At 42.1% G+C, this 25482-nt stretch overlaps 1 protein-coding gene across 5 annotated transcripts in view; it reads left to right on the top strand.

Moving 5' to 3' along the window:
- The window catches only part of kif13ba (kinesin family member 13Ba), a 44776-nt gene extending 20222 nt beyond the window's left edge, over nt 1–24554 (top strand). For 2 of the 5 annotated variants that reach the window (XM_037094977.1, XM_037094978.1), the window contains exons 7-39: nt 1279–1459; nt 2297–2384; nt 2813–2947; nt 7270–7382; nt 7815–7926; nt 8056–8268; nt 8366–8476; nt 8667–8801; nt 9290–9420; nt 9584–9670; nt 10017–10207; nt 10298–10577; nt 10746–10908; nt 11017–11172; nt 11313–11462; nt 11774–11899; nt 12222–12395; nt 12537–12694; nt 12801–12933; nt 13082–13237; nt 13363–13462; nt 13558–13684; nt 13776–13831; nt 13921–14045; nt 14134–14409; nt 14508–14660; nt 14819–14896; nt 15003–15053; nt 15250–15400; nt 16248–16378; nt 16570–16626; nt 17012–17591; nt 18038–24554. In XM_037094977.1, the coding sequence (XP_036950872.1) occupies nt 1279–1459; nt 2297–2384; nt 2813–2947; nt 7270–7382; nt 7815–7926; nt 8056–8268; nt 8366–8476; nt 8667–8801; nt 9290–9420; nt 9584–9670; nt 10017–10207; nt 10298–10577; nt 10746–10908; nt 11017–11172; nt 11313–11462; nt 11774–11899; nt 12222–12395; nt 12537–12694; nt 12801–12933; nt 13082–13237; nt 13363–13462; nt 13558–13684; nt 13776–13831; nt 13921–14045; nt 14134–14409; nt 14508–14660; nt 14819–14896; nt 15003–15053; nt 15250–15400; nt 16248–16378; nt 16570–16626; nt 17012–17591; nt 18038–18243 (5084 nt within the window). In that variant the 3' untranslated portion in view covers nt 18244–24554. The remainder of the gene's footprint in view (nt 1–1278; nt 1460–2296; nt 2385–2812; nt 2948–7269; nt 7383–7814; nt 7927–8055; nt 8269–8365; nt 8477–8666; nt 8802–9289; nt 9421–9583; nt 9671–10016; nt 10208–10297; nt 10578–10745; nt 10909–11016; nt 11173–11312; nt 11463–11773; nt 11900–12221; nt 12396–12536; nt 12695–12800; nt 12934–13081; nt 13238–13362; nt 13463–13557; nt 13685–13775; nt 13832–13920; nt 14046–14133; nt 14410–14507; nt 14661–14818; nt 14897–15002; nt 15054–15249; nt 15401–16247; nt 16379–16569; nt 16627–17011; nt 17592–18037) is intronic. The other 3 variants (XM_037094981.1, XM_037094980.1, XM_037094979.1) reach the window with 3 other exon arrangements.
- The last annotated feature ends 928 nt before the right edge of the window (nt 24555–25482 follow it).

Genomic DNA, 25482 nt, shown 5'->3' with positions numbered 1-25482 from the left:
TGAAAAGGGCTAAAGAAATGGAGAGGATTCCATCTATAACTTTAGAAACTCAATTTTGATATCTAGGCCAATTCACACACACGAGTAAAGTATGAAGAAGGAGGACCTTTGTACTTCCATGAATATGTCAGCTCAACAATTATAACATGCATCAGGTAGATGTCAACGCTGAAGCAAGCAATGTTGAACATAGAGTCATGATCATCCTTCTCACAGAAGGGAAAAAGGCTTTCCTGCAACTTCACACATTCACACGGCACACATTAATGTTACAGGTAAAGCTGTCATGTGTCGGAAAACATGAGTCAGCACTTACTTGTTAGATAAACAACATATGGTTGATCCATGTTGATAAAAACAACAAGTATTCCACTTTATCTGACTGTTGTCTTCATCCTGGAGGCTGGCCTTTCCCTGAGTGTGAGGGGCACCAGGATACATGACAGCTTTCAATCAACAGCAGTTGGCAGATTCCCTTAGATGTTAGTAATTATTTAGACAGGATTCATAAAAGATTGTCAAAAATTGAAGTTAATTTAGCAATGAAAATGTTGTTCAATTTAAGTTACTTAGCACTGTTTGATAATACAATGCTATCGTGATGCAAGTTGAATTTAGAAAAAAGGAGAGTTGAGAAGGAATCATTGTAAGAATAACTGACAGCTAGCTAGCTTCATGGGGGTTACACATAAAATAATAGCTCGTTAGTCAAATTGGGGTTTGGGGTATGGGGGCCCCAAGAAATATGATTTGCTCATGACACCTTATATGTATTTACAGACCAATAGAAACCTCCGGGATGTCGCATTTTGCAGATGTACAAATACAGGTGCTTGGCATGACACCACTGCTGCTACAACTCAGTCTTAAGGGAAACGCTGCACTGTCAGAGAGGTGTTAATTAAATGATGTTTTAGCAATAGGTGAACCCAGAATGTTTATAGATGGTGATTGTTTTAAACTGTACTGCATCATAAGAATGGCTTGGACAAAAAATTTGATCAACACATAGTCAACATGCAGTCAGGTAAACAACTAAGGCCTCATAATAAACATCATTGAATTTACACAGGTCCGATGTTGCCAAGATGAAATGAAAATTAAACTTCATAGACTTTGTAAAGATAGATGATATGGCAGAGATGTTGTATTGAATTGCATTAGATTACCTTGGTAAGTGGGCACTTTGTGTATATGAGGTTTGCACAAAGATGCTATTTTCACTTTACAAATTACCTGCACCAGCTGACATTGTGTGTCTGTGTGTGATGTAACAAGGTTCGGGGAAGTCATATACCATGATGGGTACAGGAGACCAGCCAGGTCTGATTCCTCGGCTGTGCAGCGCTCTGTTTGAACGAACCCAGACGGAAGGCAGGAAAGAGGAGAGCTTTACTGTTGAGGTGTCCTACATGGAGATCTACAACGAGAAGGTCCGAGATCTGCTGGATCCCAAAGGGTACGACCTTGTCTTAATCCTCTAACCCTTTTATGACAGGAAGGATGCTTTTTCTTTCCCTCTGTAGGTCACAGTGGCTTTGGTAATTCATTAAGACACCGTCACTGCTGCATTTGTGTTTGTCATCTGTCTTAGCCAAATTAAAAGAGCAATAGATGTATAGAATGTACTTTCTGAAGATTCTCTATGGTGAAATCCATCCTTTGAAGAGAGAAGATTGTCCTTTTATAGCGAAGCTGCACCATGAAGTGTTTAGTTACAGTCACTGTCGATAAATTGTGTGAAATTTGTGCTGAAACACAATTTAGCAATAGTCATTGACTATGGTATTGACCTCAGATATAACTAAATACTGTCTGTCTCTGGCATATTAGTTAGTTGGTATAACAGAGAAAGTGTCAGGTGGAGTCTGGAACCAGCAGCTGTTGGTACCAGCAGATTAAAAAGATCACGCTTGCGCCCTGCAGTTACTGATGGAGTCCAGTTCATGTCCAGCAGGTCAGCAGTAAATCAGGAGCACAGGCCTGTGTCTGCTGCCCCAGACAGCATGACCTTTGACCTTCACTCACCACGTGACCTTTTAACCTCAGTAAAACGATGCAAAGGAAAGCCGCCCATCTGACAGCCATATGGGCTTTTCTGTGGAGTGAAGAATGATGAAGTTCTTAGGCCTGGAGAAAGTTTGGATCAAGTGCTAATCAGGGAATGCTCTTGTGGTGGCCAGAACCAGCTGAGCCTCTATTAGAACACTTGGTGATACTTCAGACGAATAGTCATTTACCAAGAGTGACCATGTTGTTTGATTGTGTTTGAAACCTGCCTTTATTTTCTGTCCAGGGGGAGACAACCTCTGAGGGTCAGGGAACATAAAGTTTTGGGTCCTTATGTGGATGGCCTGTCCCGACTAGCTGTTGCCAGCTACAAGGTAAAAATATTTTTCTTAGTGAATTTTAGTGTTTGCCATGCTGTTACGACAGGTTTAACCAATGCTACTCACTCTGACCACTGTGTCAGTGTGCAGCAGACATGTAAGCAAAGCATCTTTCTTGCATTCCCTCTCACTTTGATGTTTAACTTTGAGGATTTGTAACAGTGCAGCTCACATGTTCGCAGAAGTCTTCTTAGTCGTCCCGCTGATCACACTGGAAAGAGGCTATTTATATACATCTGTCAGAATTTGAATACGTGTTGTAGTTTATATTTGGCTCTCAATTGGGCCAATTGAAGCTGTTACTAAATATATATACAAGCAGAGTCTCATAAAAGTTTTCTTCACAGTCTGCAAAGTATATTCTGTTTTGAGAATGAAAGTGATTTATTCATCATTCATTATTGTTTGATTTCTGCTGTTAGGACATTGAGTCTCTGATGTCAGAGGGGAATAAGTCTCGGACTGTTGCTGCTACCAACATGAATGAGGAGAGCAGTCGATCGCACGCCGTCTTCAACATCATCCTCACACACACACTGAAAGACTTACAGTCTGGGGTAAGAGCTTACGTGCACACATGCTGAGTAGGGCACAGAGTCAACAAACACATTTGTTTTTTTTTTATTGCAGCAAAATTTTTAATTATACATGAGATCTGATCTTTTTTTTTTATTATTATTAATTTTAATCATCAGAAGCCTCACCCTCTATTATCCCAGAATCCATCTGCTTCATGTAACTGACTAATATCTACAGATAGTGCTTTTCACACTGTGCTAAGCTCCTGGCTAATGGAGGTGTTAGCCTCAGGCTAAGAAAGTGTTTGCACTGGCACATTCCAAAGTGGGCTAACCCTGACTTTAGCCTTGGCCTAAGAATATGCAGTGTGAAAAGCCCTTACGTTAGTCTGTTTCTCATTTCTAATCCTAGAAGTGACATTATTTTTGAGTTGTATTATTGCCAGAATTCTACATATTATTGGTATAGGATATACTAATGGTTTATCTGCTATTTCAACAAAATCCAAGAATAGACCTCAAATTCTTCATTCTCCTTCTTCACCCACTCATTCTCTCCTGCTTCTTGCTCTGTTTCCAGACCAACTTGCCAACAAGGGCAGTTAATAATTCACAGGTGTGACTCTGAGTTTGTCAGCTGATACAGGCTGCTCTGTTTTCATGACACACCCATAGTCAGTTGGTCAGTCAGTCAGTAGGCTCATCAAGCAAACGGCTAATGTGTAGTCAGTGACTCACTTAGCCGACACATCCTGTGTCTGGTTGAGTCACTTCTTTGTTGTCTTTGTCACTTTATTTTATTGTCTCCTCACCTCATTCTAAATACATTTCACATCAGTTTGCATTGTCACAGGGAACTCCTCTCTGACCACCGCAGCCACACTATACCAGATGTCAGCTCATTTTAATGCAATCTGAGTTGTATATTTTTACACAGTGCTGGTTGTTTTGTATTTAGTATGATGCCTGTTTTTATGTTCTATTGTTGCTTTGTGGTAGTCGGCAGAAATACGGGCCTGTTTTCAAAGTGCAGAGGAGTCATAGGAAAATGACAAACTATGCGGTGCACAGTGTAAAAAATGCTTTTAATGCTTTAAAACAATAGCTGACCCCAGAATGTTTAACAATGTTTCAGGGCAGTGAAACCTTAGCTGCAGTATCATCTAATCAGTGTGCAAGCCTCAGAGTGTTTGATAAACAAATGCACATACTGTATATGCAAACAACCAGATATCTATGTAAACTTTGTGTATTGCCATTTCCTTCCTCATGAAATGGATTTACAACAATGATTAGTCGAGTGTATGAAAAAACCTGGTAACTAACTGGTTTATCATTTCAGTTATTTATGAAAGCAAAACTGCCACACATGCTTTGTTCCCTGCTTCACAGAAAGCAGGATTTGCTGCTTTTCTTTGTTTAAAATGAAACAGAAATAAGTGGTTTTGACTTAGACTTTTGTTTGGACAAAAAAGTGATTTGAAGAACTTGTGATGTGGATTTTTTACTACTTCTTCACTTATTATAGACTAAAAGATCAGTCAGTTCATGACAAAAAAATGCTAATACAACCATTAATTGATATGATTATTGGTGGCAGCCTTACAATGATTGTACATCTAATCTAATAACTCAAATTACTCGATACAGTATGAGTTTAGTCTTTGATTATATCCAGACCTTGTTTTGTTGAATATGTGTAACGTTGTATGTTGTAGTACATCTTATTGCCAGTATCTAACCCTAACCCCTATATTAGAAAAGCCCACTCTTGGCGCGAATACACAGTATTACACATTCATGTCAATGAGAACTTTACAATTGCTCTCTCAAGAAATCAATTCAAGAGAAAGAAATGTGTGAGTTTAATAACTTTTCAGAGGAATACTGCTGTAGATCATAGCATTGGAGCTCATCTGTGCCCCCTAATGGCTCAGTGTGAGTTGTGGTAAGAAAAACAGTGATGAAGGGTCATGTAAAGAAACAAGTTTTCTGTGACACGTAGGTAAATCACCCGTGGCTGGATGAGTCATTCTGACACTCGACAGCTCATCACAGGATTTCCTTTCACTTGCGTTCCCTGCTCACACTTGTAAACCAAATACTCCACTCAAAGTTCAGTCACTTTGAACTTTGGCCCCATCTGCTGCCAGCTCTCAGTTGTTGACTGTTTTGTAATCTGCCCTGCCAAATCGAATCGAGCTGGGTAACTTGGCTAAGTATTCAGCATATTTTTTTGTGTGTGTGTGATTTTTCCCATGATGACATCTACTAGATTATTTACTTTTTAGAGCGCCTCTAATGCCCTGACAGTTGTACCATGCTGGTACCTTAAAGCTGCCAAGTAGGCTGATGAGCAGTGTGTCCTGCCTGCTGATCTGGTTACTGATCGGGTATCACCCGTCCTTGTTACCAAATTCCTTATTAAGAAGGAAAAAAGGCTACAGTGGCTAGTATTTCCACCTTTTCATTTTTAACTTAGCCAGCTAGATGTTAACAACGGAATAGGACTAAAGAGAGTCTGCAGACTGTACACAGTTAATACAAAATGCAGAGACATAGACATTGAAAAAGAAAGTGGAGTGCATTTTAAAGTTGTTAATTTCCAAGTCTGACAACCAGGTAACAGGACCTTCACTCTTTGTTAGAATCTAGTCATTGGCCGTTGCAATCAAGATGTGTAATTTTTGAATTAGACCAAGTTTTGGCTTCCTACTGTATTTGGGACTGTTAAGTCACCACTGTTGTCTCCCAACTGTGTGCCTCTCCATTATGTATTCACAAACTCAGGCCATATTTGCTCAATGCTCAGATTGCAATCTCTTGTTTGTTTAATAATTTGTCGTACTCTGGGGGGTTTTAAGCAGAGCTTGTCTGAGGCTGATCTGTATCAGTTAGTCTCATGACCAACTCTGTCCAGGAATCAGGTTCTGGGTTTGCTTGTGGTTGCTAATGTGGTGTGATCAAAGTCTTTTAGAGAGGTATTAGATCTAACCTATCTCTTTGTCAGAACAAGGCTGACTTTGTTTTCACAATACAATAGAAAGGTAATTTTACAGCAGCATTCTGTTCTATCACACAGAACTTTACCTGCAAAATATGAGATTTTAAAACACAATATTAGCAGCCTGTATCTCCAGCCAAATAAGGTGAATACATTTCTTACAGTCTCTCAGCTAATTCTTGTTGCTAATTTAAGTTAGTTTCAACCTTTTTGTTTTCTTGAGCTTTAAAAGCTGCTAAATGTAGGTAGGTGAAGCATCAGAGGCCAAAAGATTCTTTATAGTAATCATTTTCTATCAGAAAAGGGTAGGAACTAGAGAAACTGCAGTGTAACGGACCACTGAGGCAATGCCATCATGATTTTGGGCTTTATAAATAAATTGATTTGATTTAACAGCTGGGGGGAGTGACAAGATAGCATGAGACGTTTGGAATCCAGATAAATTAATTGAAGTAATGAGCGTCAAATTTTACCTGTTTTCTGACCTGGTACACTGTTAATACAGACAGATAGGTGTAGCTGCTGACATTTAGCTGCTGATGTGCTGCTTTCATTGTGCAGCAGGTGAGGTTAGGTGTTAAATTCAGCCTTGTCAGCTACTGACCTGTCGCACTTGGCCAGTAGTGGGCCTTTCCCAGTACACATGGTGATGTGATATCCAGTTCTTCAACAGCCTAGCACAGGAACTGAAGGAACCTGTCAACATGAGGGTGAAAGATGAGAAACCAAAGTCATACACAGCATTTTGACATGAATCATTGGGTAGAATCACAAGAATCCCATCAAAAAATAGAAGAGAAGCTCCTCTGAGTAAGAGTAGACCAAAGCATCTCCAGTAGCTAAATAAACTCCACAGAAAATTCAGGGAGGTGAGGTTTCAAACTTGATGTTTATTTCTGGGTCATCTGTTGCTGCAGTGCTAGCAAATAAGAGCAGGGCTCAGTTGAAAGCTGCTGAAAACCCAGCAGGAATTGCCTTGATGTCTTGCCTCCATAGTAATTTATGAGCCAGTTTTGTCAGACCCCATGAGGATGTATGGCGCTGCTTTCGGGAATGTTAGCAGATATAGATCTCCAGAAATGTCCTTGACTCCAGGTGTAGGCTGGACAATGCAGTCAAAGACTGTAAGAGGACGAAAACAAGCGGGTTGCAGGCTGCAAGGCCACTTTTGTAGCTACATGTCGATCCAGCTTACTGAAACTGTATGATGCATTTGGCCACAAGACAAATGGACATTCCTTTTTGACGGTGGTATTCATGACTATGTTGCTTTTACGTCTTTATTGCTGTGAAAACAATGCATGCCATGTCACATGTGTATGAACAGTTGTCAATGTCTGTCTCTGTTTCTCTGTAGACAAGTGGTGAGAAGGTGAGTCGGTTGAGTCTGGTAGACTTGGCTGGAAGTGAACGTGCAGCAAAAACTGGAGCAGCAGGAGAACGTCTCAAGGAAGGAAGCAACATCAACAAGTATGCACAAGCAGTTGAGCACAGATACACACTTATTTCACACACACACAAAACTATGATTGGGTCCAAACACTAAACTGCCATACAATATTTTCACCCAGGTAATGTGACCTAATTTCGCAATATTTCTTTCTAACCAGATTATTGTCATTCTTGAGACTCACTTTTTGTCCCTTGCACATATAGCTGTTGATTGCATATACCCTATTGTAAGTGTGTTTTTTGAGGATTTGGTGCCACCCTATAGTATTTACTAACATATCCAGTCTAACTGCAGCAACTTTACTTTCACCTAAAGCTTGATTTGAAGCATCCTAACACAAGAGATGCGCACACACACCAAAAGAACAAGGACAGTGATACCAACCCTTGAGCAGATACATGAAGTGAAATAGAAATCCGTTGACCCTGGTGTTTTTGTGTGTTTGCCAGGTCTCTCACTACCCTGGGCCTGGTGATCTCAGCACTAGCTGAACAGGGAACTGCCAAGAACAAAAACAAATTTGTACCTTACAGAGATTCTGTTCTGACATGGCTGCTGAAGGTATGTACATTCATATCCAGTGCTTGGTTTTTGTTTTGTTATTGTTTTTTTTGTTATCTAAGAAGAGAACTTCTGTTTTGATCATTTCTTTTATTTTCTCTCTGTGTGTCTCTCTCGTTCTTTCTCCAGGACTGTCTGGGTGGCAACAGTCGCACAGCAATGGTTGCTACTGTGAGTCCAGCAGCAGACAACTATGAAGAGACACTGTCAACCTTACGATATGCAGACAGAGCAAAGAACATTGTCAACCATGCTGTTGTTAACGAAGACCCCAACGCTCGCATCATCAGGGAGCTCAGAGAGGAAGTAGAGAAACTGCGAGATCAGCTGACTCAGGCAGAGGTGGGATATCTTCAAAATATTAGAAATTAGGACTTAGAAATTGCTGCTTTTCCTAAATCTAAACTGCTGGGTTTACATGTTTCTGTTTTTTCTCCAGTCTTTGAAGGCTCCTGATCTGAAAGACCGTCTGGAAGAGTCAGAAAAGTTGATTCAGGAGATGACCATCACCTGGGAGGAGAAGCTTCGCAAAACTGAGGAGGTTGCACAGGTAAAACACACAAGAGTTGTGAAAGTTGTTAAATTATGTATGTATATATCTATAATTATTAATCAAACTGGGCTTCTAAAACAAATCTGTCCATGTTTGTTTTTATACATCTGGTCAAACTGCTCCCGATTATACATTTTACATGTTGGATTATTTTTGGTGTTAATCTGAATTCTGTCACTGTTTGTAGGAGCGGCAGAAGCAGTTAGAGAGTTTGGGTATTTCTCTCCAATCCTCAGGGATTAAAGTTGGGGATGATAAGAGTTTTCTTGTCAACCTTAACGCCGATCCTGCCCTAAATGAACTTCTGGTGTATTACCTGAAGGTACATGCACACACACACACACACACACACACACACACACACACACACACACACACACACACACACACACTCCTCATCATGCTTTACTTATGTCATGTACTGTCATGTATTCACACGAAATATCAGACAACATTATCACAATCACTGAATTCACTCTGTTTGACTCGGTATACGATTTACCTGCCGCTTAAACATTACATCCCAACTCGGCTGCCAGAGGAAATCTAGAAAACTGAAATCTCAAATATGTTGGGAAGCCTGAAATGAAGTAAATCTAAAAACACAAAAGCAAACACCAGAAAGTTGGTGTTTTAATAGTCGATGACCAAAGATGAGGTCATATCAAGACAGTCATGACCTGGACAAATAAAGTTCTTTTCAGGTTTTATTGCATTAAATCAGATATGTATACACTTAACACACATGTGTAGGCTTTAGTTCACTCTCAGCTGACAACAACTTGTAAAATTTTGAATGTTGTGTCTCAGGAACACACAAAGGTGGGCTCAGCAGACTCTCAGGACATCCAGCTGTGTGGGATGGGTATCCAGGCCGAGCACTGTATCATCGATATTACGACAGAGGCTGCCGTCATCCTCACCCCCTACCGCAACGCTCGGTAAACACACCCACATCACCGACCAGCAATCATTCTGAGTGATGAGAACATGCAGGGTGGGCAAGGCACCTGCAGTGGCAGAGTTGTTTTACCACAGTAAATGTGGTTATGTCAGTTTTCAACAGTAAGCCTTAATGTCACCATTGTCTTTCTTGTCTTATAGGACATGTGTTAATGGCTCTCCAGTAACCAGTGGTCTGCAGCTTCACCATGGTGACCGAATCCTCTGGGGAAACAACCACTTCTTTAGGTAATTTTACACAAGCTTCTAACATTTACATCCTGTTTGTTTTGCACTCAGTCTTTTTTATGCTTTTTCACATCATAAAATATTACACAATATTCCATAATACATTGTTATGTAATATGTTAGTGTTGCACACTTTTAGTCAATATGTATCTCTTTATATTTTTTGATATATATACATTTTTAACAATTCATTTTTGTTTTCATTTAAAGGCATTCAGTCTCAAATGTGATCTGTAATGGTTCCTAGAAGGAATCATTAAAGATATTACCTAATCACTGATCATTTATAGCTAATAAACCAGTTGAGACCAAAGATTTCATTCAAAACTGGACATCTTACCTGCAGGATTAACCTGCCTAAGAGGCGTTCTCGGGGAGCTGAGGATGAAGAGGGTGAGGGAGGTGTGATGAAGAACAGTGGCAGCAGTGAGCAGCTGGATGCAGATGGTGACACAGCCAGTGAAGTGTCCAGTGAGGTCAGCTTCTCCTATGAGTTTGCTCAGACAGAGGTGATGATGAAGGCCCTGGGAAATAATGGTAAGGAGGTCTTAATATCTATATTCTGCATAGACGGCACATTTAAAAGTTAGTTAAGTTCTCTGACTCCTCTGTGCTTTGTCCTATCAGACCCAATGCAAGCAGTCCTCCAGTCTCTGGAGAGGCAGCATGAAGAGGAGAAGCGCTCTGCTCTGGAGCGACAGAGACAAATGTATGAGCAGGAACTCCAGCAGCTCCGCAAGAAGCTCAACCCAGACCGTCTGTCCACGGGCTCGACTGGAGTGCCGGCATCTGGCCAGCAGGGTTCAGGACAGCAGTCTCACTACCGCAGCCTGGAGAGACTCAGTATGGGAGGGATGACTCATTCGACCAGCGCTCAGAGCAGACTGAGGCAGTGGAATGAGGACAGGTGGGAGTGCCTGTGTGTACCAAGAATAGAAATGTACACTTAATAACTGAATTACTTTTTACTTTCATCTATTGTACATCCATTTGATTATGACTGCATGTTAAACACCTTTCTCATATATATCCTCCTCCTCGTTCCTTTTTCATTGCCTCCTCCACCGTCCCTCAGGGAGGCAGTGTTGGTGAGAAGTCTGCGGCGGCTGAGGGAGCAGATAGTGAGGGCCAACCTCCTGGTGCAAGAAGCTTGTTTCATTGCAGATGAATTGGAGCGACACACAGAGTACAAAGTCACTCTGCAGATCCCATCAGACAACCTTAACGCAAACCGCAAGGTCTCACACAGGCACACTCATAAACCTAGACAGTCATGTACAGATGTCCCATGGTCTGTTTTTAGCACAGCGAATTCTCTAAATATCTGTGTGTGTCTGTTTGTGTAGAGGGATGCTGTGCTCAGTGAACCAGCAATTCAGGTTCGACGACGATGTCGAGGGAAGCAGATCTGGAGTCTTGAGAAGATGGAAAATCGCCTGGTCGACATGAGAGAGCTGTACCAGGAGTGGCAGGAATACCACGTCCATCACCAGGACAACCCAGTGAGTTAGCATGACAAATTTACATTCGAATGAGAAATGAGGACATACCCTGTGGTCAGTTTAAATCATAAAAGATGAGCACTGCTGAGGCCTACTTGCATCTCAGTGAGATAAAGTTTTATTCCATGTTCTCCCCCCAGATGATGCGCTCATATTTCCGTCGAGCAGACCCGTTTTTTGATGAGCAGGAAAACCACAGTCTGATTGGCGTCGCCAATGTCTTCCTTTCCTGTCTCTTCTATGATGTCAAGCTGCAGTACGCTGTTCCCATCATCAACCAAAAGGGAGAGGTGGGTAGTCACGCATTTGTTTATTAATGATGAATTCATTACCTACATCTGTTTTTCAAAAATTTCGTTAGAGTCTCTAGACTTGATGCATTCTCATTCAGAGTGACTCTCAAAAAGAACAGTTGTTATTAATTCCTGGAACATATTCACATAATACACAAATGATTACCACATTGCAAAAATGCAAAAGTTTGGTTACAGAATGCTCAAAGATGTTAAAAGGACATTTCAACTAAATGTTCATTTACATTTTCGAGGTATGGATAGGGTAGAAGTGTTTTTAATGTTTTGACCCTCATGCTTGTGTTTAGGTGACAGGGCGTCTTCATGTGGAGGTGGTGAGGGTTGGCGGGGGATTGGAGGACAACATGGCTGGAGGAGATGAATCTGACAACAACCAAGACAATGAAATTCAGGATCGCAAACTGGTCTGCATGGTAAGTAGGACAAATCATCAGAGATAAGTATATTATCTCTGTTAATCAGATCAGGTTCTGTCAGTACTTAAAATTATTGTAGGAGCTTTGTTTTATAGATAAAGAAGAAGTTTCCTGTTTATGAGGTACACTGAATTAAAACTAATAGAGTCTAATACAACAGTCTTGCAATACATCCACATTCATGAAGGAAATAATAATAATTTGAGAGGATCCACTTTGGCAGTACTTAACGAGGAGCAGCCAAAAGAAGAATAGGTTTTATTTTGGAGAATATGTGTTTTTAATCTTGAAATGATTTTGTGCTGTGTGTCCTCTGCAGATTAAGATCCTGCAGGCCACTGGTCTTCCCCAGTACCTTTCCAACTTCGTCTTCTGTCAGTATGCATTCTGGGACCAGCCTGAGCCCATCATTGTGGCTCCTGAAGTAGACCCATCATCCTCTTCACCCAACACCAAGGACCCACACTGCATGGTGGTGTTTGACAGCTGCAAGGTGAAGCCTGGGAGGGGGAGGTAGACTACAATAAAGTCCAGATTTGATGCTTTAATGAACGCTATAGGGGGTAAGAAAGGTAAAACATATATCCAGTTCTAAATGATTGGTTACAAGACTGGCCTTTCTGTACTCCTGTAGGAGTTGGCGGTGTCAGTAACAGAGGATTTCATCGAATACCTGACTGAAGGGGCAGTTGCCATTGAGGTTTATGGACACAGACAAGCTGATACAGGAAGAAACCCCGCCCTGTGGGATCTCAGCATCATCCAGGCCAAGACACGCACATTACGAGACAGGTAGAGACAGATAGTCATCTCTGACTCCTAAACATGGCTTAGTTTTCCAGTAACTGATGAGCTCCAGTGTTGCCCAGGTGTGCCGCTAATATTGTTTTTATTGTAGGTGGAGTGAGGTAACACGTCGCCTGGAGCTGTGGATTCAAATCCTAGAGATAAATGAGAATGGAGACTTTGTCCCGGTGGAAGTGATTCCTGCTAGAGATGTGCGGACAGGGGGAATCTTCCAGCTTCGGCAGGTAGGGATAATCCCCAAACACAGTGACATTCAACTGGGTGACAGCAACAAACTTCATCTTAAAAAGCCAGCTTTTGAATATTCTAATGATTTCCAAACTAATATCGTGTCTTCTAAACACGTGTCTTGCTTCACCTCCTCATCACCAGGGCCAGTCGAGAAGAATCCAGGTGGAAGTGCGGTCAGTTCAGGACTCGGGCACCATGCCTCTTATAGCAGAAATACTGCTGGCAGTGTCAGTGGGTTGTGTGGAGATCAGAAACACCACAGGCAACCAGGAAGGAGACGAGATGGACAGTTATCAGGTAGACCAGTTTAATACATCTCAGTCTGTAATGAGTTTGCCTGTTTCGCAGGCAGCAATAAACATTCCAGCTTGTATTATTAACGGGGGAGCTGAAGACTAGTAATTGACTGGTTTGCTGTTTAGGAACGAGACCTGGAACGTTTGCGGGGCCAGTGGTTAGCTGCTCTCACCAAGAGACAGGAATACCTCGACCAGCACCTGCAGAGCCTGGTCAGCAAAGCAGGTAATACACTATGCAAAATCTGAAAACTGATCCTGTACCCTCTGGGTTGTAGCTGCAGGGAAGTGTTTAATGTTTGAGTGTTGTTCTGTACACAGAAAAGACAGAGGATGACATGGAGAGGGAGGCCCAGCTGCTGGAGTGGCGCTTAACTCTGACAGAGGAGAGAAATGCTGTCATGGTGCCCTCTGCTGGCAGCGGCATTCCTGGAGCTCCCGCTGAATGGTATGACACATGGCAGGAAGTGTCTGCGATTGTATCCAATCTGGTTTACTTAATTAATTTTGATTACCTCACCTTGCTTGTTTGTTTACAGGGTTCCCCTGCCAGGCATGGAGACACACATTCCTGTCGTCTTTCTGAACCTGAAACGTATGTCAGTTTTTTTGCTGAATGATTCATGCATGCTAACAATTTCGGCTTGCAGTCTGATTCACGTTGTTTTCTGTTGATGTTCTCAGCCGATGATCTCAGCTCTCAAGACCAGTTTGAGGTTCCTGATGCTGGAGGTTGGGACGCCACCCTGAGCGGAGAGGATGAGGATGACTTCTTTGACCTACAGATCGTCAAACATCATGATGGAGAGGTGAGGGTGGCCCTGAGAGAGGTATATTTATGAGGAGTCCATTCAAGGAAACGTTTGATTAACTGGTTCTGTTTGTCCAACCATACAGGTGAAAGCAGAGGCATCATGGGACTCTACTGTCCATGAGTGTCCCCAGCTCAGTCGTGGAGGAGCGTGGCCGGAGCAGCGGGTATACCTGACAGTTCGAGTGGTGGTTCAGCTCAGCCACCCCGCAGATATGCAGCTGGTCCTGAGAAAGAGGATCTGTGTCAATGTAAACCCAGGCCGCCAGGGTTTTGCCCACAACTTTCTCAGAAGGATGTCAACCCGCAGCACCATACCTGGCTGTGGGGTCACCTTCGAGGTGGTCTCCAACATCCCCGGGGTAAAACGAGGGAAATGTCAGAAATGTTGTGTTTTGTAGAAACAACAAACTATCCTCAGCGGGATAGTTTATTAAACTCATCTTTTATGTCCCATCAGGATGCCCCAGGTTCAGAGGACAGGGAGATGCTCGCCAGGCTCGCTGCCAACGCACACAACAGCCAGTCAGCTGATGATGAGGCTGCAATTGAGAAATACCTCCGCAGTGTTCTCAGTCTGGAGAACATCCTGACTCTGGACAGACTCAGACAGGTAGACAGATGAACCTTTTTGGGAAGTTTTAACTCACAAAGCACAAAGCAATCACAAAATGTTAAACTTACCAGAGTTGTGATTTGTTGTCCTGTTTTTACTTGATACAACTTACATTTTTTGTTGTTAAAAAATTAGAAATGTCCTGTTTGTTACAGGAAGTGGCAGTGAAGGAGCAACTGACAAGCAGAGGGAGGAGTGGCAGACGGAGCTTAAGTTCTCCTTCAGTCCACAGGGTAAAAAAAACAAACAAATACAGTGTCATTATACTGAACAGTATATATGATATATATGATATATGATTTCTCTTAATATCCTTCCTGTCTGTTCTTCCATCTGCAGCTGTCTGGAAGTAGACAGGACCTGTCCACAACCTGCCTGCTGGACGATAAGGTAACACACACCATTACTTCTTACTTTACATATGACTTAAGCAACTGCTGGCCTCATGATGAGTTCAAATATGTTGTGATTCATTGTTCATCTAATCAACCAACAAGACCTTTGTATCCTCCATTTGGTGTTAAAGGTAGCAAATGTGAAAACTTGACACCAGTGACCTGTCATCGTTCTGCTGTCTGTTTCTCAGGGTCGATGGGAGAGTCAGCAGGATATCTTCATGCCTCCTCACCGCACCCTCCCCCGGCCCGCCTCCTCCCCCTCCACCTACTCGACCTCCCCTTCTTCATCCCCAACTCCCTTTGGCATGATGCCTCCACAGAACCAGGAACCAGAGCAAGGTAAGCCACCTCCCTTTCCCCCCCTCTGCCCTTTCCTTCCTCTCTTCTCTACCATAAATTCCTTATCACTTTTCCTCCATACCTCTAACTCTCACTCTCCACCAGTTCTTTCATCCCCTACTTCTCATATGGGTTCATCTATTTCTACTACATGCTGATCTCAGTAATACTTTTGCAGACTCCATGTTTGGCTTCACTTGGTTTTCCATCTCTTCTCCTCCTAATGTTGTCACTACATGATCTCATGTGTCATAGTTTAAACTGGTCTCCACTATATTTCCTTCCCAGCATAGTGCAGCAAGTGATGCATAATGTCTTTCTTCTTGACGGCTCCTCGTGGTGTCGCCCAAATCCATTTCTGTAACCTGCGTTGTCCTTAGTGTGAACTTTTCTATCCTCATATTCACTCCTAAAGCTTTTCAGTGTCTAGACAAATCAGCCTGCTTGAGCTCAATAATTCTGTCCCAAAGCTTCTTGCCCATGTCAGAATTCATGTTACTGTGATTAATTTGTTCATAAAAAATGAACATAATTAATCAAATGTCAAATCAATTTGTGTTTCACACTCCAGTGATTAGAATGTTTTTAAATCACATTGTAATGACTAAATCAACCATCTGTGTGTCAGTGTGTCTTATGGCTGGCTGATGCCTTCTTCTGCCAGTCTATCACTGTATTGGGGTTATTGCCATTTCCGGGACTTGCTTTCAACTGTCTTATTCTTTTACACCTCCTCTACCTCCCATACCTGCTCATCTTTCTTTGCTTCCTCCTTCCCTTCTGCCTCCTACTCCTTCTGCCTCCTTCTCTTTCTCCTCCTCTCTTGCCTCTCCACCCCCTCCCCCAGGTCGTTCAGGACTTGCTGCCTCTTATCTTTCAGTTAAGGCGCTGGTTCCTCAGATGCCCAAACTGCTCAAGTCTCTGTTTCCAGCACGAGACGAAAAGAAGGAGCTGAGACCTTCGCCACACAACCAGCAGGTCAGCACAGACAACGAAGTAGAGCGCAGTGCAGCTCAGGAAACTAACACTTTGACTAATGAGCAGGGTGGAATTTAGTCATCTAACTAGTAGCAAATTATGCTAGACGCATTCAACTAATACATTTAGAGCTCTGTCAATGAGGCAAGTGTTCTAGTTTCCTTGTCATGACGTTATGTGTCATTACTCAGCAGCATGTTCCTCGCATCGTGACATCAGGAGGGGACGAAAACCGAGTCAAAGCTGAGGTGAGATTGTGCCGCTGTCCACTTTCTCCATAGACGTTGTTTCTGTAAAGTTCATTAACATAATTAAATATGTACAATATATAGGTTTTCGAGACCTTTTCATGTAGTAATATCTAAGCCCAAAGGGTGATTGTGTTATTTGTGCAGTCGACCGGTATGTGGCTGCAAATGCCAGAGGCAAACATTAGCAGATGATGCAAATGGTACTTCAGTATGTCTTCATGGCACATGTAACCAATCATAGATTAATCTGACAAATGATTAGTCCAATTGTAACATTTTTGCAGAAGTTGATTACTACTGCTGATTATTGTTTTGTTGTTTTACTTGTCTGCATGCTCTCGCCTGTTTCTACGTTCCTGTGGCAACCCTTGGCTTCCTGTAGACTGCTATTCTGCGGCCCCCAACTAAAGAAAGACGGGCAGAGTACCCTGAAGTCCCTCCTCTTCCTGTGCATGACCCGCATGACACTACCCCCCTCAGCCCCCTCAGCCAGTCATCAAGTGGCTACTTCTCCACTAGTGTTTCTACAGTAACCTTGTCTGACGTCCTCCAAACCTCCTCCTCGTCTTCCTCCCTCCTGGCCTCTGAGACTACATTACCCACAAACACACAGCAGCAGGGCGCTGACAGGAACGATGTTGTGACCTCTTCTTCTCAGTGTTGCGCCAAGATGGCCGTTGTCATCTCTCCACCCGCTCCCCACAGCTCAGCCAATCACAACAACGTAACAACAGAAAACTCCTTCTCTGAACACAAGCCAGTCAACTCAGGAGAAGGCTTTGAGAGGCTGGAGATCTTAGTGGACGATGAAGAGCAAAGCCATGATGACGCACTGCCTGATTGGCTGGCAGAAGGCGCATATGTTACAGTAGGAAGCAATAAGGCCGGGACAGTGCGCTACGTGGGAACGACACAGTTTGCTGAGGGTGTGTGGGTCGGGGTGGAGCTGGACACCCCTGTAGGTAGGTGCACAGTAGAAAGAGTCAGTTCACCCAAATGACATGAATACATGAGAAGCCATTTCAAGCATCAGAGTTAAAAATAAATAAATAAATCAGCAGTTGATTTAAACAGTAACCATACCATAGTTTATACAGTGTAGTGTAGTAACTTTGTAAGAGTCTAATTTCTTAATGTTGAGTTTCACTTAGGCCATGATAGACCACATTCAAAAGGTAGCCATTTAACTCTGATGTACCGCAGGTGGGAAACTCAAATGTCCTACTGCTGTGCTCCAGGTTGCAGGTCATATAAATTGATGAATTAACTGCTGAAAAACAACTGCTAACGATGACAGTCAACCACCTTGTAGCTAACATTATTACTATTACTAGTTGCACAATACAATCATAAAGGCACAAATTAAATCTAAAATGTTAATGACAACCTTCTTTATTCTGTCCTCCAGGTAAAAATGACGGTTCAGTCGGAGGTCATCGGTACTTCCACTGTAAACCAGGTTACGGGGTGCTGGTTCGCCCAGACAGGCTGTCCTACCGTGATCGAACCAGCCGGCGCACGGGAGACTTCTCAGCTCCCGCTCATGTCCCTGTCCTGCGAGGAGAAGCCATTGTTGCCCGCCGGGGGGAGAACCGCAAATCCTGGAGCAGTTGAGACAGGGAAACCAGGAGCTGGGTGGGAGAGATGAACTCCCCACAGATCAACACTTCCTCTTCCTCTTCCTCTTCCAGCTATGCAACAGGCTCTCACATCTGAACTGACATACTGCCTACTATAGTCTGAAAACACATTCACTACATCCATTCACAAGGAATGGATAAAATAGAATAAAGACATTGAAGAGAAGAGAACGTGTTGAAAGACTATGCAGAGAATATAGAAGTCCATGACTGTTTATCATGTGGGAAGATGATGCTAAATGAGTGGCGGTCAGTGGGAAGACTGCTGCGGAGGAATAGAAGTCAGTGCAGACTTTGTCATGTTTGGAGTGTGGGAGCTCTGCAGGGGTCTGGATGGAAGTTGCAGACTGGATGATTCACTGGGGATATTTTCTGAACTGATATACAGGGATGCAAACTAGTCACTATATATGCAGGAGTCACTTTTATATAGAAAATATTTTAAACTTCATTTTAGAGTGCAGGGAAAAAAAAGAATGAGAAAAATTAAGCATTTATTTGCAACCTTTTCTTTTTTTTCGGCATGCATAATAATTAGTTACACTTAGTATCATAGCCTGAAATATCACAATACACTATATGGGCATTTGTTACTCTCAGTTTATGTCTCACTTTCTGCCCTTCATGATTGATAAAAAAAAGGAAGGTCATATTAGATGTTTTATTTTTTAATTTGGGGTTAATGTGACAAGAAGCAATGCCAGTTGTGCAGTGATTTTTACCTGTGATGTATTTGCATCCCTGGATATGATGTTGTCTCCCAGAATCCCAGAATCCCTTGCTCTGACCGCAACTCCCTGAACTCTGTCTGCAGACACTTTGACTCATTGAGACACGTCTCCTCGTCCTGGACTCCTTCTCTTTTCTTTTGAACATAGATCCTCCCAGAATGTGCCTTCACCATGGCTTGGTTTGCATTTGTTTGTTTGTGTATTTAATTGCTGTCGGCTGTGTTTGCGTTGAAGAGAATGCCTTGAGTTAAGTGTGAGGTGATCTCAGGGACTGCAGAGGGGAAAGACAAGGAGGGGTGTCTGTGTTTTGTGTGCGTGTTTGTAAATGTTGCTCAGTGTTGTGCAGTGTTGTCATGTGTGAACAGATGAGATCATGTTTTCATTTTGATGTTGAAGATTATATATGTAAAGCAGGAAAAGTCGTGTCCTTGTTGGACAAAGCCACTATGGGAGCAAGTTGTGTGTACTGGGAGGCTTTAAAAGTCGATTTTGCACTGGAGACGTCGGATAAAAAGCATCGGTATGTGAGCAGAACGTGTCAGTGGTCGTGGCGCAGTGAGAGGTAGACAAGCGTGAACAGATTCCTCAAAACCAACTAGTCATGTGGAAATGGTTTTTGATGACCTTAAACCAGAGTGAATTCTCCATTTGAGTGGGCGTCTAGATTTCTGTTCCGTTTATCCTCTGTGGCTGACAGCTGGCAGCCACTAGGGGGTGCTGTTTAGAGTAGTACTTTGGTGTTGTGCTGGTGGGAAATTGGCATGTGTATGTGTTGATGATAAGAAAGTGAGATGGACACACAGATATCCTGTTGGCTGTTTTACGCTTGAGAAGGAAATCGATTTGCTTCTATGCATTTAGTCAGTTTTAAAAGAATTTCTTTTATACAACGGACACATCTGGGAGAACGAGCTGTACGTTTTGGGAAAGAAGTTCTGACTGATGGAACATTACTGGCATGTCTCGTACAAGATGATGTGGCAGACTTTGGGATTTTATTTAAGTTTTTATTGAGCATCACATTCCAGAGGGACTGAACACTCTACAGTGACCTTTCTCTGTGTATGAATTATTGGGAAAGCACTGTCAGTACACCACTGCACCGTTCCATTCATCATGAATACCATCAGTTCATGAGGAATGTGGACAGGGCACATGTGTTCTCAGTGGTTTTCCTTAAGTTAAAGGGGCACTCCACCAATTTTATACATGAAATTCAGTTTACTAGACATAAAAGTTCTACTCAGCATGTAAAAATGGTTGTATAATGTTGACTGTAACTCTGGAGGGAGCTCCTGGAAATGAACCCCAGTGATGTCCCCAGTGGGGCTTTTCCACTGACACTTGTGGCTGTGCCATTGTACTTTTCTGTTTCCACTGGAACCACTTTAAATTGGGAGGGATGGGCCCACTGTAGAGTGGGGCCACAGCGTGCCCACCCTGCCTCAGAGCAGGCTGCAGTGACAGCAGCCAAACGGTGTCAAGGTGAAAAATAATAATTACAACATAAGCTGTCATGGCTGGTTTTAATGGGGACTTTTAATTGCAAAGACTTCGTAGGAAATTAATTGGAACTATTACCGATTTAGCAGAGCAGCTATTCTTTGATAATGCTGCTGGAAGGAGTATTTACAGCCGCTCCGTTGATGATTACTCAAGACAAGAGCATGTAACCCTGTGTAACTGGAATGCAAATCCTGCCGCGATGGGCTGATGTGCCACGTCAGTCAGAGTCAAGTCAAGCCAGCACATTTGTTCGGAAAAGCTCCACAGAGTTACTACATGGAGACTAAAAAAAAGGGAGGGGGGGTCCAAAAGCCTGTGTTCCAAACTGGCCATGTTCACTTTGACAGACGTCTATTACATGAACATAATCTAACAGAAGAAATTAGAGTTGAACTGTGGGAGATGAAGGCTTTAGAGTTTCTAGAGCTTGACCCATATTCATACGGACTAAAATCAGATAATCTCAGCCTCTGCTGCTTTAACTTGGTTAAATCTTCTTTGAAATTTTTATCCATCTCTTACATCATCACTTTATTCAGTGTACGTAATCGTGGGAGTGCCCCATAAATTCATAAACAAACTAGACTGAGGTCAGTATAAAGTGTTTGAGCTGTCCTGAGTTGGAGAGATGTGAAGTGAGCAACAGTCCTGTGCTGAAGACGCATGGTGGAAAAGTATCGTGTCTGTTTTACAAACGGCTAAGTTCATATCCTGATGATGACGATGATGATGATGTTATTATCCACTGAGGCAGGTTCTGCAGCCTGTAAGCTGTTTCTATGGTGACAGTCAGTTTATCCATGTGTACTGGGGAATCTGTACAGATTTCTGATGAGATGATTTGACCATGCATGCTTATGAATACATTACGTGGAATACTGTGTGCATGTAAACGCGCTCAGTATCTGCGAACAATATTATCTTTCTGATACAACATGTTTCTCTATTCTTTTTATCACGCGTCTTCTTAATTTGAGAGGCGTGACGTTATTATTTATATTTAAATGCTTGTACACATGCATTTATCGCATGAAAATCAATAGCGCCTTTTTATTTGAATAAATATTGCACAAATGATTCCATGAAAATTGCTGCTATTAGCATTGTAAATTTACCTGTAAATGGATCAGCTGATTTATCTAACACACTCTATCTCTAACTGTAGATTGGAATTGAATAGTTTTGTTTTTTAATCCCAGACAGAGAAAGTCAGTGCATCGGTTCGGTGGCCAATATATTTTTAATATGAAGCAGTACAATTGCTAGAAATGAGGCACTTTGTCATGTGAGCCTTGAAGAAGAAGTGGGAGTGACAGCTGGAATATTTTCTGTGTGAGAATTCATTCCATCTCTTTTAAAAGCGGAGGAGGAAACTATAATGTTGGAGCTAAAGGCAGTTTATCATTACAGTGGAGTTATTATTTATTATCTGGCCTTAAAGCCATTTGATTGGTTACTGTAGGTGGCTGTCTGCTTCGTTATTGGCTGACAAGTTGTGAAGTGGCTCGTAGGTTGGACTCTTGGTTGTTTAGATATTGTGGTTCATAACAGTTATGTGGTAATGAAGGAGGGGATTTAGGTTTTCTCGTGTGTGTGTGTGTGTGTGTGTGTGTGTGTGTGTGTGTGTGTGTGTGCGTGCGTGTTGGGTGGGTGTGGCTTCGATTCAGTCGTGTCAGAGTTCTTGCCAAGATGGGAAATGAGCACCAGCTGCCACTTTACTTACTGTACTTTGGACTTGAGCTGAGAGCGACCAACATGAACCCTCCTGCTCTCTCGATACATTTAGGTTCAGTCTCTGCGGCTGCCGTCCGTTCCCATCCTGGTCTGTGCTCGGGACACTGTTAAAGGGGTTTGAGATCACTTCAGGCTTCTGGATGTCCTATTATGTTATTGTGCCTCAGAAATCACATGACGATATATCTTCCACACGCGCTTCAGTTCATTTGCACAGAAGTCTCCAGAGGGAATCGAAGAGTTCATGTCTGGAACCCTTTTATACGTAGGAAGAAAGAAAATACTTTTTTTTATATATAAATATATTCAGTGCTGTCAAGTTTGCGGTTGTTCTTTAAATTGTACTGAAACTGTCTTAATTTTCTGCTTTCAAGTCAGTATTTTAGAGGTTTTTGGAGCAATATTCTTCAGCTATATTCCTTCACTCACTACATTTCAAGTAAAAAGAAGAAAATGACTTAAATTGGGAGCTCTTATTTCACATGACAGCAGAGCTGAGCTCAAACATTGTGTTAATAAGTGACTTTGTCTTTCTCCTCATGAAGCATTAGTTTAACAGACGTGCTGTGACGCTGACATTACATAGAAAAGTGCAGCTCACAGCTTGCTTCAGGCATGTGATCCAACATTTCACTAAGGAACTGTAAAAAGAGGAAAGTAGCGTTAGTAATAAGTGTTTTGCTCAGAATGGATTTAATGTTTTATTTCTCTGCCAGCAGTGTTATTTATGTGACTGTATGATCCACAAGAACCACATTCTGTTCAGTTCTTACTGATGTGATTTGTGTCCAATCTTCAGGCGGCATATTGATCTGATCTGTGCGAGTCTTCAGCCCCTCAGAATGTTTTATTATTTTTACCGTTTCATTTCTAAAGTGCTTTTGTTTGGCTCAGAATTAGTCCCATATCTTTGTTGCATTTCCTGTTGCTCCGTGCTAACTATGGGATCACTGGTCTGGAGCATCATGTCCCGCCTGCCGTAACGTGGCCTTCAATCTGGAGCCAGACTGGTTTTAGCAGGAACAATCCCAGCTAACAAACATGCTGTACTATATAAACTCTGTGTGCTATTGGAGAGAGTAATTCCAAAACCATATGAGTACCCTGGTTTACCACTTTAAAAACATCAAAATAATCCCTTTTTCTAACGGAGTAAGTTCCTATTCTAAGGACGTGGAGTGGTTTTTGGATGAAGGTTGAACCTGTATGAAGGCTGGTGTGTTGCCCCCTGGTGGCTGTTGTTGCACCTCAGTCAGAAAAGCCGACTTCCACACAGGGAATTTTATACACTACCAGAAAAATAATGCATAAATAATAAATCAGCGAATTTACACCGCAGCACTGCCCTAAAGCAGCATGCCTGACAGCTTCTGCCTACCTGAGATCATTCACTACCAGGCAGAGAGAAAAAAAAAAAAAAAAAAAAAGTAATGAGCTTGATTTGTTTGTATTTTCCAGGCGCTAAAACACAAGTTTTCACCTTTATTACTACCTCTGTCTCGCCTGAATGGAGTGTTCTGCCAACTTCTTCCCTGAGGCCTTGTGTACCTGCTTCATGAGTGAGCTGGCTGCACCCTGTTCACTTTCTGCTTGTTGGATAACCCACACAAACGAGCAATACTTGGCTGTCAGGTGATGCAACAAAGCTGCATTGCATTTTGGGGGGCAAAAACAAAACAACAAAAAAAGAAAAAGTCTGTTTTTCCAGGAAGATTCTGAGACAACCTCTCCTCTTGGTGCATTTTAAAGGCAGTTGGTATCAATACAGTGTTGCATTAACATTTCCAAGGTACCAGCAGCCATGTTTAACTGAGCTGTGTAATAATAGAAGGCTGCTAGGAGCTTCAGGAGGGGGCTTGGTGCTTGCTAAGTCATGGAGTTTAAGTAAAACCTCGTTACTCCTGCAAAAAAAAAAAAAAAAGCCCCTCCGGTCCCTGTAAGCTTTCACAGATTCAGCTGAAGAAAACTTTAATAATCCTACGTGGGTTTAACGCAGCCTCGGCCCAGTCAGCAGTATTACTACATCACCCTGACTAATCATTATCAGTTCCGTTTGTTGCTACTGTTGATTCTGTGGAGCGGGTTGGTCTTGATGTCTCATTTGTAAGTGTGAGTGCACCGTTGGAGTGGTTGTTCTATGTATGTATGTATGTATGTATGTATGTATGTATGTATGTATGTATGTATGTGTATATATGCGCATATTAAGACTTATAAAAAGAAAGATCTGAGCACAAGTTTGGGTTTTGATTAATTTAATTGTTTAATGTAATTCTATGCTGCAATCCAAAGAATAAACATGTATTATAATACATTTATCATTTTCATTTTTATCATCTGAACCGTAATCTGGTAAGGAAAAAATAAAAAAGAGGAAGATTGAGTTTGTTCTTTATTTGTACTTTATTCATAGTCTGATCAGCCCATGGTGCAATGATAGCAGGACCAGCAACTGATGGGAGCTGCTACTGTACTTGGTTGTGTTTTGTTTCCCCCCCTGTATGTTTTCTTTGATTTCTCCGACATTACTGAAAATACTGAAGACATGATTTCATTTATGTTGTTTATGTCAGAACATTCAAAAATGCACCATCACCAACACGCTGGTGCTCTGCAGTCCTGGCCTGGACCGAGTCAGCCAATACAAACGCTGCAATGGTTGTATTATAAATATATATATTGGACTTGAACAGGTGGCCACTTCTTACATATCAACCCTTTAATCATATTTCTCTATGAACTACAGTCATTCCCAACTTAAGATCCACCTTTTTCAGTAGTTGACAACTAATTGACTCATTGTTGTAGCTCTGACTGATTACAAACCGAGAGTCTGCCCCGAACTTCACATTGCTGCGAAGAGTCCTGGCCCAAGAAGTCACAGTCCCACTGCTTGGTGAAGGGAGCAGGTCTGTGTGTGGTCTATGATTTATGGTGGATCTACTTATACAGCTAAAAGCTCAGGAAAAACACCACGAGGGGACCTCGATCTGGTCTAAGGTCAAGAATGAACTTTTAATACATTACTGAATTGTTTTAACATCACATGAAAGACTCGAGCTGAGTACTGCTAATTTAAGACTTGACTAATAGACAAATACAGCTGCCAAAATAACATTTTCTAAATCAGATTCGGACTGTGAGCCACTTGGTCCCACACCGACTCAGTAAGTGTGGGCAGTTTTGTTATTTCACTCATGTATTTTGTATTTTCTCAGATCCATTTCCTTACAAAGCAACTC

The sequence above is a fragment of the Acanthopagrus latus genome, chromosome 4 (assembly GCF_904848185.1).
Source record: "Acanthopagrus latus isolate v.2019 chromosome 4, fAcaLat1.1, whole genome shotgun sequence".
NCBI classification, from domain to species: domain Eukaryota; kingdom Metazoa; phylum Chordata; class Actinopteri; order Spariformes; family Sparidae; genus Acanthopagrus; species Acanthopagrus latus.
This window is presented reverse-complemented; position numbering and strand designations above follow the sequence as displayed.